Raw genomic sequence first — 11,731 nt, 5'->3', positions numbered from 1 at the left:
AACGCCATAGGAACCGTTTATTCAATTTCGGCAATATCTGCCAGTGTATTACTGGCGTCAGTTGGACATCGTACGTTGCCATCAATTCCACCCACAAGAACAAGTTCCCGCGTTAACAGAAACTTTGCTTGAAATAAGTCCAACTGGAAATGCAACAAAATGACGACGAATGGACACGTGGAAAGGCCTCAGATGCAGCCGCAGCACGTGGATCGTCTCCAGCAGCAACCGGCCGTGATATCCCGTAAAGCTTTATCCATTGTCAAGTACTCGGTCCTCGTTTTGACAGGCATGTGCTTGGTGAGTTGAATATTTCAGAGTGTGAATCTTCTCTCTTCGTCTTACTACTTTTTTTTCAATTCTAGATCCTGGAGGTCATACAAATTGTGTTGGGTGCAGGCGCTGGCAACATTTTCGCGGATTTTCACATTTTCCTAGACGACAACTTCCATTCGTTAACAGATTTCATTTTAGCTGTCGGAATCATTATGCTGCTGATTGTTTTGTTTGGTTCGGTTGGAATTGTGATAGAAAATATGACCATTATCATGATCGTAAGTCAGGCAATTAGTTGTCTCAATTTAACATAGTTCTAATCTCAATCTGGTAACATTGCAGTATATTGTACTATTTTCGATCGTGGTGGTTCTGGAGATTATAGTCGCCATATCTGCGTACGTCATGACCCATCATGTTGATGACATGCTGACAATAAGAATGAACAATGCTTTTGCGCAGTATCGATACGATCCAGACGTACGCCATTCGATTAACGACATGCAACGAACGGTAATGTTTAATTATGGTTCCATCTACACCTATCACTAAATCATTGCCGTCATCTATTGGCATCATACGCCAGGGCCGGATTTTTCCCATTTTTACGGCTCCATCCAATTACCCCGAACGCCATTACCCCGAACGCCACTACCCCGAATGAGTCACTATCCCGAAAACCATTACCCCGAATGGGTCATTACCCCGAACGCCACTACCCCGAATCAGCCATTACCCCGAATAGTATTAGATACAGTGCAGTATCTTGTTTTGTGGGCAGAATAGCGTCTATAATGAAAACTGGTAATTAATGGCACGTAAAATTCGTCGGTAAAATGTTCATCATATATTTTCCCTTCTTTTATATGTCAGCTATTCTTTCAAAATATCTTGTTGGCAACTATCGTTTTCTCATTCTTTCTGAGACAATGCCTGTTTATCAGCTCAGTGGACACTTTCGCAGTTCAAGGTTTCATTCATACATTTCACAACGCCAAAAATTGCCATTTTTGTCACTTACCCAACCGCTCGTACCATTTTTTGTATGGAAATTCGACAGATTGTGTATGGGCTGTAACATTTTGAGGACAATCACCCACAGCATTTTTCGCCCCCTTCAGCGTTACGAAATTTGGGAATGGGCTTTTAATAAAATAAGCCTTTTATCGACTGAAAGCTTTCCTTGTCAATTTACCATTATTGTGCATGTGCCTCTATGCCCAGGGACGTCAAGGAAATGTTTAATGCATAAGATCCGCCACCGGAGGAACTCGAATCCATAACCCTGAATATGGTCTTGCTGAACAGCTGCATGATCACCGGTATTTTTCTTGGTGGTGTTCATATTTCAATATTGTTTTCCTTTTATAGGTTGTGCCATAAGCATCACGTTGTTAAAGTGATCATTCACGTCATAGCTGCAAACATTTCACCAGAAATTTGCCCTTTTTTCTTAAACATGCTGTTCTTTCAAGTTTTCGTTGGATAAGCTAGTCACTAATATTTCCGTATAGAAGACATTTTTTCAAAGGAATATATCCTGAAGGCATTTACTAAAGTGAATCCTGCTATAATTCTAATCAGAAATTTTCCCTTTCTTCTATCTTCTTGTATTAAAGCAGTCAGGATGGATTTGCTCATCACTTTTCTGCTATCATCATTTCTTCATTGTCTTGAATCAACTAATTTTTTTGTGGTTATCTCATCAAAATTCAAATTAATGATCCCATAAACCAACGAAAGTTTTTACTGTAAAACCAATCAGAGGTCGTCGTTTTTCTAAATTGTTCAAGTGTATTAACGTTTCCTTGCTATAGCAGAACGGTTATCTATCAGGTAGTCTTTAAGCGGGTTCCATAGAACAACACTTGCAGCGACTATTTTAGGATGATCTTCCATTACCATCGTTTACGAAACAAAATCTTTAAGAAGATCTTAATTTTTCGTGAGAGGTGTCGCTTTCTGGAATTCCATACCCAATGATGTAACCATGATTCAACCTAGTGGATTAGTAAACTTTAGAAGGAGAATTTTTGAGCACTTCGAATAAGATACCAGTAATTTCATTATTTGTAAATCTAAATCAAAATTATTCAGTAAACTCAATGTCAAATCCACCATTTACCTAGAATGTAACATTATAAGATGTGAATCTTGAGTTACGTATTTGAATAAATAATAATAATAATAATAACACCTACAAAAATGAGTAAAAGGAAGTGGGTACCGACGTCCAATAAGAGACTTTACTGCATCCTAATTTTGTGCATATTATAGCTATCCTTTTCATAACAAATTCACCCTTCTTTTCGAAATAGGCTGTTCTTCAGAGCAATGCAATGTGGTCGTGTGAATCTCACCAAAATTGAAGAAAAAATTAAAGAAAAAACTTAGTATGTAAAAAATATTTGCTGAAAAACTAGCTGCTTTTTTATCTTCTAATACTTGAAAAACACATTTTTCAGCCAAACTCGTTAAATAATCATAAGGAATCGAACAATTATCTTCCCACTCTCTAACTTGAATAAGTCTCAAATTGTTATGCATTCGGGGTAATGGCGTTCGGGGTAGTGACCCATTCGGGGTAGTGGCGTTCGGGGTAGTGACCCATTCGGGGTAATGGCTTTCGGGGTAATGGCGTTCGGGGTAGTGGCATTCGGGGTAGTGGCGTTCGGGGTAGTGTCATAGAGTCATTTTTACCTATACTTTTGAATGGATTAAATTCTCTAATAGAATGAGCATGAGCTTAGATGACCGTAAAATTCGTAGTTGCTACTGCTACAATCACGAAGTTGCACAGAGATTTATTGAATATATGGGATTAAATTAACTATTCTCAAAATGCACAAATCGATAGCTCAAAATTCAAAAGTCAATAATGCCATCAGCCTCATCCTTACGGTCATCGGGGAAGGGAAGGAATGTTAGTTAGACAACCATTGTTACTAAAGACTGAAGAACATTCTGCACCTCCACAGGGAGTCATCTTTAATCAGTGATACGATCCATGATAAATGCACGCCTTACCGAGTTCGCGATATTGCTCGATAAACAAACTACACGCCGAACTAGTGTTCATCGCTCGCCCCCGTAGAAGCAAGCGAAGTGATCAAAGGATCAAACACTAATAAAATGGGCATAATGTACCACAATGGCCCAGGAAGCAGATCTACATTTCCTCGAAAAGTAAAGAAAAAAACCAATATTTGACGTATTATGAGTTCTACAAATGTTTTTTTTCTGAGCCATGATATGAGAATATTATTGTGGAAGGCCACATAAGGGGTCATACACATTTTACGTTACGCTCCAAGGGGGGGAGGGGGTCGAGCCAAGCGTGTCAAGCCTTACAAAATTTTCGGAGGACTCATACAAAAAGTGTGACAACGGTGGGGGAGGGGGTCGAAAAAGTTGAAATTTAGCGTGACATAATTTGTGTACCATCCCTTACACAAATCAACAAAATAAGAAAACCTTTACCATCCTAGAAGATGAAAGTGATTTCATACAGCTCTTGAAAGTAGAAAGATATTCCGTTATCAAAGTTTCCCTCATTAGTTTATAAGCGATGTATATATCTCGCAATTTTGCATTTAAGCTCAAATCGAAATGATGAAAAAAATTAGAAACCAAAATATCGAAACACCACTGATTCTAGGATTTTCAAGAACTCCCTGGAATTTAGACTTCAATTTGAAGCTGAAGGTGACTGAATTCGATTTCTGGTCGGTTTAGGATCTTTTCGTAAAGGAAATTTCATTGACTTTCCTGAGCAAAGAGTACCATCGTGCCTGCTACATGATAGGGAGAGATCTATCAGTTTTAATAAATGGTTCATATCATGTTTAAAATGCTTTGAATTGGTAACATATCAATTATCCTGAAGACATTTTAAGATTGCGTTCGGTATTGGATACCACTTTCCAATATTATTAAATTTGGTACTAAAATACATCATCAAAAACAATGCCGAAATTCTTAAAAATATTTGCTTCCTGGAAATGAGTAACACGATTGCATACACCCAATAATTTTGAAGTTTACAATTTAATGGCTTAGGTGTCCGGTATTGGAGGATCTCCCCCTATACGAATACAGAAATTGCAGCGGTGGCTAAGACAGCTGTCAGTTAATACGTGTGGAATATAGGTGGGGAAGTACCCAAAGACCACTAAGCTGATAAGCAGACTTTGTCCCAGTGGGGACGTAGCTTGAAGATGAAAAAGCTCTGTAATTAGACTCGATTTCTCAGACAGTAAAAAAGATCTATAGCAACGGTTTCCGTAATATAGTAATGTCCCGATTTTGTCAGCCCCATGCTGCATGCGGGAAAGAGCTAAAATCGGAAAAAAATTCGACTGGTTTCAAGTTTTATTTTAACTTAAAGGCTTAGTTTTATGATTTTGTTAATACAGTCGCCTCTCCACATCTCGATATCGAAAGGACCATTGAGATAGGGAGAGATCGAGACATAGAACATTTTTTAATGAATACTAGATTGAACATCACTCGGTTACCAGGAAAATTGGAAACAAACAGACGTCATTTCGTCTTCGCAAATTGTTTTGAGCCCCTAAAATCTAGTCTAGTAACCTTTTATAATGGGCATATCGACATACGGAGAGAAAATCGGGAATGAAAATCACATCGAGAAAGGGAGATTAAGATCAAGATAAGGAGGATATCGAAATATGGAGAGTGAAAATGTATGCAAAATGAAGGGACCGAAGAAATCATCGACATAGGGAGAGATATCGAGAAGTGAAGAGTCGACTTTATAAACATTGTTTTTCACTTCCATTTTCTTTGTACTGTACTTCTAGGTAACATTGATCAATTTCTTGCTGACAAAATCGGGCACAAAAGGATGCTAAAATCGGGGGTAGACAATATCGGGGGTAGACAAAATCGGGGGCTGACAAAGTCGGGTCATTACTGTAGTTGTACTACCAAACAGTCCTCGTGCCGTGGTGGAATTCTCAGCTACAACAGATACGAAATTTTATACTAGGAACTCTTTCAATAAAGCGAAGCTTCAAATTAACCACAATAAGATAAGGGGTGAGGAGATAGCCATAGCGCTACATGCGCAGCTATTCAGTTGGACCAAGCTGAGGGTCATGGGTTTGAATCCAGCCGGTTGAGCATCTTTTTTTAATTTTCTCGACTTCCCTGGGCATAGAGTTTCTTCGTATCTGAAGGAAACTCTTGAATAATAACTATGGAAGTGAACATAAGACCACTAAGCTGAGAAGCAAGCTCTGTCCCAGTTGGGACGAAACGCCAGAACTAGGTAGAAGGAAAAAAGAGCTTAAATTGAATAACATAAAGAAATTAAAAAAAAAACCCTAAGGAGATCATGGGTTGAAGGAAGTTAAGATTGAACCCTTGTAGTTGCAAGACTACAGAAAACGTTTGCTAAGGATTATACTATTGTACTAGGGGTATTCGAAACAGGAAGATGGAATTTTCATAAAAACTCCTCATAAAACCTTAACTTTGTTCATGGTAACTCAATTTCCTATGCCAGTTGTGTTGGGATTGAACAGTTCGAGAACTATAAGGATGGAAGGTATTCTGCAGACAAAACATGAAACTAGCATTGGGTGTATCTGAAACCATTAATAAAAAAATGTGTTTTAAAATGTTTCTTTTTTTTGCATTTCTGTTGCATATTAGATTAAGGGAAACAATTCTGCAAGGGCAAGGGCCTTTCTTAGCACAGGGGAAAAGAACCTTCCTTAGCCAAGCGGTTAGAATCCACGGCTAAAAAAGCAAAGCCATGCTGAAAGTGTCTGGGTTCGATTCCCGGTTGGTCCAAGATCTTTTCGTAATGGAAATTTCCTTGACTTCCTTGGGCACAGAGTATCATCGTACCTGCCACACGATATACGAATGCGAAAATGGCAAGTTTGGCAAAAAAAAAAGCTCACAGTTAATAACTGTGGAAGAGCTCATTGAACACTAAGCTGAGAAGCAGGCTCTATCCCAGTGAGGACATAATGTCAAGAAGAAGGAAGAAAAGGCAGCCCTGCCCTGTACTGGTGATAATAAGATTCGTCGTACGCGCTTGACTTTGCTCAAAGTTAAAAGTGAAACTTTTAGAAACTGTAGAAACTTAAACAAAAAAATATGTCAAATCGTAGTTCGAACCAGAACCGTATAATATTCAGCTTATCCCTTTCGGGACGGACCATATTTGAGTGATTATTTCAAAATTTACCTTATAAACTCATCATCTCGTAGAACAAAACATTCTTTATTTTGGCTATTCTATCACTCCATGAACTTTTAAGGGTCAAATTAAAACCAGCACAATTGTGCTGATCCGTCCCCAAGGCGGTCGATATTCGAAAAAAAATTATTTTTTTTTTATATTTTTAGAAAATTGTTCCAGTCATGCTCTTTTAAAAAATTTTGAACCCGTATTTCTTTATTCCGTTATTAGGGTGCTCTTTCGTGAGATAGGGTGACCCAAAACTTCAGAAATAATTTTGTTTTTTTTTAATGTACCGTAATCCGGGGTAAGATTGATCAGCGGGGTAACATTGATCGGTATGATCCTTCTCGTAAAAAGTTCAAATCATCATTTATTGATGAAATATTTTCGAAGCATGAATGTTGCCTCTCTTTCTTACATTGATTAGCTAATAAAAATTGAGGTTTTTGCGAAAATTGCGTTCTGTTCATGCATAAATTTGTCAACTTTTTGAATAAATGATTTTTATCACTCGTCTCACTCGAGATCTGCAAATGGTATGAGCAAGGAAAATGCGATTGTTACTAGAAACAACATCACCGAAAACGATTCCGTTGTCAAATCTTTCATAAATTTATTCAATTAGGCAACATTAACGAACAACTATTAAGAATGCAGAATTTTCTTAGGAAATTGCCTACTTTTAGGCATATTTCGTGGTTCAAAGTGATTTTATTTTTGAAATAACTCAAAAAGTAAATGACTTGTAAGAGTTTGGTCTCCATATTCGGCTTCAGGGGTCATGATTTAAATAAGCAATGACATTTTCAATATCACTGAACGTTGTTTACATGGGTGATCAATGTTACCCCATATCAGCTTAATAGAAAAATCACTTAAAACATTTATTTAAACATACTTAAATCTTTTGAAAACCAGAATACAGTATATAGCCACGAGCGGTACTTGTTTTAAAAATATGAAACTTACGATATTTGCATTCTCAAATGGAACATTTAAGAAATATCCCAAAAACTGATCAATGTTACCCCGGATTACGGTACATTGAAATAAAAAAAAAATAAACTTTAATTTATATGATTTTTTTTTTTATAAATGGAACGAAAACAATATACGAGAGATAAAAATACTTCATATTCTCTCTAAGATTCAAAGCATCACGTGACGATGACGTTTATCGAGATTATTCAAGAACTATTCTACGTCATATAAAAATGGGTAAACATACATGTGTGAATAACTTGAAAACTATTTGTCTCAATCAAAACGTCTTGGTTTTGCTATGTTTGTTTATATCCTCCTAAATTATATGCTTAGCTTAGCTTAGCTTAGACTGACTACACATATCAATGGTTGCTATTCCGTGATTGACCAAAATCAGTGAAAATGCACAAAGAATCAACTAGAAGTTCGGCTGGGATTGGCCATAATCTTCTTCAATGTGCATAATTCAGTGCCTCTATTTAAACAGGGTCAATAACGGCGCCGGCCACGTCCTTGCAGTCAGGTGGGATTGGAGGAAGGAATGTTAGTGTGTAACCTTTGCTATTTGGAGACCGTGTTTTCCTCTGCATCTCCACAAAGGTTACTGGGAGGAAAGTTTGTTAATGGGGAGGATCGTTGGGTCACAGGATCCACTTTGATAAGCGATTAGACCATGATAAATAATTTGACGCGAGCAAAAGATCAAACACTACTAACCTGCTTCGCGATCCGCGCCACTAATTTATCATGCCACGCGAGCGATGCGCAATACGATTGATCCTGCTCACATCACCCTCCCCCGCAGGAGCAAGTGACGCGAGCAAAGGATCAAACACTACTCTGTTTATATCCTCCTAAATTATATGGGATTTTTCTCCAAAAAATACCTATGGAATAAAAATTAAAATTGAAAATAATAATAAGCCTTCGAATTGTTTAGTGCAATACCTATAAATAAATGAAAACCAAATTGAGAACTATATCATTTTATTCCACTACAGTTTTTATCCTTTGGCAGTTACGCATAATTCAACCTCCACTATGAGGTCGTTGTCAGAGTCGTGTACTAGACTCGAAAATTAAGTTATTTTTTTAGAGACTCCCTCCAACCTCTGTCACTCACTTTACCTAACATATACACTATGACTTTTGATATCACATAGCCATCCTTCAAATGATGCTTGAACGATGTTTTTGTATAGGTTGGTGACATGGAGCTGATTTATTCTAAATAACTGGAATCATTCATTTTATTCCTAGAGCTAAAATGGAAACGTCAAAGTCAAACGTCATACGTTTTAAAGTTACGCCCTTTTGATTGCATAAGTCTACTAATTCATAGGAAATCTGAGATCTTTAAACGGATTTTCATTGGCCCTGATTATCAGAAGAAATATACCATCATTCAATACCATCAATTCAATCTCATTTTGTTCAATGTTGATTTGTTTAGTTGTTTATAACCTCTTGATGAAGTTTTGAATGAGAAAATAGACGAAATTTGTAGCTACGCCCTTTTTGAGGTGTAATCAATTAAAAGGCATTCTAATACCGATAAGCATGTTCAAGTAATTTCCAGTTCCTAGAATGGCATTACTAAGAATTTCATTATCACGGGACAATGTCATTGAAGGTATTGTGTATTTCTTTCACCACTGGACTGCGAAGTGCGGCCTCATAAGTGCGGAAGTTTGAATAAAAGTGCGGGATTGCATCGAATCACGTTGGTGTCTTCAGAGCACTTATTCTCTGATTTACAAAGAATAAGTCCCCCAAAGACACCTACCCGATTTGATGCCATTGCGCACTTTTCTTGGCGTTTCCGCACTTGTAGAAACTTCTGCGATAGTCCAGTGGTGAAAGAAATGCGCAATAATAATATATTTTAAACAATAGAATTCAGCGTAGCAGTGCGTTCAGTGTGATGACACTCGGGTTAATGCAATTCAGGGAAATGAAATTCGGGGTTATGGTTTAGAATCTACTCAAGAGAGTTTTGATAATTAAGGAAGACATGTAACATAAAGCTCTGCAAGTGTTATGATTTTAAAATCAATTCAACCAAATAATAACGCATGTTTCTTATTTCTATTAAGCGTATTTCAAGTACTGAGGCTTTCACTTCACGAGTTAACTGATTTATATAATTTTTTCACTTTTGTTTTTATCCAAGGCTCTTACGTGCTTGTGTAATAGAAAAGACCGGGAAACCTAAAAGAAAAATCGTAGATTTGTGCAAAATCAAAATGTGGTAATGTATGCTACAAATGATCACAAAAGTATTGACAGTGGTCTAGAGTTCAATAGTTTGACCAATATCTCATCACTCAGCGATTGAAGTTGCAAAATCTAAATGTGGTAATGTATGCTACAAATGATCACAAAAGTATTGACAGCGATTGAAGTTCTAGGACAGTACCAAGTTTTCCGGAACAGCCGAATGGGTAGCTAGTTGGGCTATAACAATATTTTTTGAATTATAATAATGTCACAAAAATGGCTGCGTAATGCCTTACAGCGCTTGAGCCTTTGAAAAATAATTAATTGTCAAAGACTTTGGTGATATGTAAATGCAATATGTCATTGAAATTATATGAACATGCTTATCGGTATTAGAATGCCAAATTATTCTATTTGAAATTAGTGTTTTCAATGGTTACACCTCAAAAAGGGCGTAACTTCAAACTTCGTTTATTTTATCATCCAAAACTCCACCAAGAAGTTACAACTTACTAAACAAATCGACTTTGAACCAAATTTTGATGGTTTATATCGTCTGATAATCACAACCGATGAAAATCCGTTTAAATATCTCAGATTTCCTATGAATTAGTAGACTTATACAATCAAAAGGCCGTAACTTCGAAACGGGCCCTACGATTTTTTTGAAATTTGGTCCAGACATGCAGCTTAGCTATAGAACCGCATAGCACCAGTCGTGCGCACAGATTTGATGGAGATTTTTTTCTGATAATAACGGTCAGGGAAGCACCGTGACTGCATTAAGATTTTCCAAGTTTTGGGAGGGTTCCCTGCTCCAGGTGCGCGGTGATGATGATTGCCCTTAAAAGAATTTTCTAAATAAATCCATACATACTCATATAACGTCCAACAAAATTAGTTGAAAAAATAGGCTTGCTAAAGATAACTGAATTTTTGAGCGAATTATTCAAATTTTTTAAGTGAAAATCAAATGCAATTCCATTTTTATAATTTGAGCCTAAGAAAATAAATGAAGATGCATTTTTTCGAATTGTATTCATTTTTCTAATTTTGTTTTCATATAAATAATAGGATCAATTTATACATAACGAAATTTTCAGATTTCAAACTTTGATACAACAGGGGCTTAGCAAAACAATTTTTTATTTTTTAAATGCCAAAAACAACTGAAACTGAGCGGAAAGACTGTACCCAAAAAGGTTTTATGATAAATTCAACCATCGAACTAAGAACTTGGCTTAAATTGGACAACCTGTCCTGTAAATATTTCTGGCTGGTCCAAAAACCTGAAAAATAGATCATAGATCGGGGAAATCGCCTATTGTTGGACAAATCGTGTATTCCTTATGGCATGTTCAATAATCAACGAGTATTTTATCCGTTGTAAAGTTAGCGAATTACCCTATGCTTATGCTATATGAGTCTCGATCATACATCTCACTCTCGCTTCATCCACCAGCGCACCATATAAATCTTTCGCTCTGCGTCAAATTAAGTTTACATTTTCCCCCAGTTGCAATGCTGCGGTTTCCACCGCTACACCGATTGGTTCGAGTTCAACGAAGATCGAATCCCTTCGTCCTGTTTCGCTTCGCTGGAAGAAGGCAGCACTCCATTCCAGCAGGGATGCTTCAACCGAATGAGCCAGGTCATCAGCTACGTGGTCAACCTGATGGCTTCGGGAACGACGATCATCATCATTTTCCAGGTCATTTGCATCGTAAGTGCTGTGGTGTTTTTGATCAAACTGAAAGGCTTCAGAAGGCACCAACAGCAGATGCTTCAGAATTCGTCTGATGCTGGAGGGTACCCTCCGTATACGTTGGATCCGGTCGCCCAAGAGAAGATACGATTTTGAGTCGACGGAAACCGGGAATATTTTTCTGTAATACTCGCTAGTCATGTACGAATACAACACTGCATATCATATAAAAGTCAGATAACTGAAAACTGTGACGTATCATATCCTTATCCGAAATGTAATCCTGTATTAAAATGCTATCGAATATTTCACATCCAAGCCCTTTA

General features: G+C 37.2%; 1 protein-coding gene across 1 annotated transcript; it reads left to right on the top strand.

Moving 5' to 3' along the window:
- The first annotated feature begins 9 nt into the window (after positions 1-9).
- LOC5566670 (tetraspanin-6) lies at positions 10-11,653 on the top strand. Its single transcript, XM_001651025.2, has 4 exons — positions 10-300; positions 366-554; positions 619-789; positions 11,217-11,653. The coding sequence occupies exons 1-4, from the start codon at positions 160-162 to the stop codon at positions 11,559-11,561; spliced, it is 846 nt and encodes a 281-aa protein (XP_001651075.2). The 5' UTR covers positions 10-159; the 3' UTR covers positions 11,562-11,653.
- The last annotated feature ends 78 nt before the right edge of the window (positions 11,654-11,731 follow it).

Source organism: Aedes aegypti, chromosome 2, assembly GCF_002204515.2.
Source record: "Aedes aegypti strain LVP_AGWG chromosome 2, AaegL5.0 Primary Assembly, whole genome shotgun sequence".
NCBI classification, from domain to species: Eukaryota; Metazoa; Arthropoda; class Insecta; order Diptera; family Culicidae; genus Aedes; species Aedes aegypti.
The sequence above is the reverse complement of the archived record's forward strand: the minus strand, read 5'-3'. Positions and strand labels throughout refer to the sequence as shown.

Coding starts and splice junctions, on each gene's coding strand:
- LOC5566670 (XM_001651025.2), top strand. CDS start 160: ATGACGACGAATGGACACGTGGAAAGGCCTCAGATGCAGCCGCAGCAC. Junction 555..618: donor ATATGACCATTATCATGATC/GTAAGTCAGGCA, acceptor GTAACATTGCAG/TATATTGTACTATTTTCGAT. Junction 790..11,216: donor TTAACGACATGCAACGAACG/GTAATGTTTAAT, acceptor ATTTTCCCCCAG/TTGCAATGCTGCGGTTTCCA.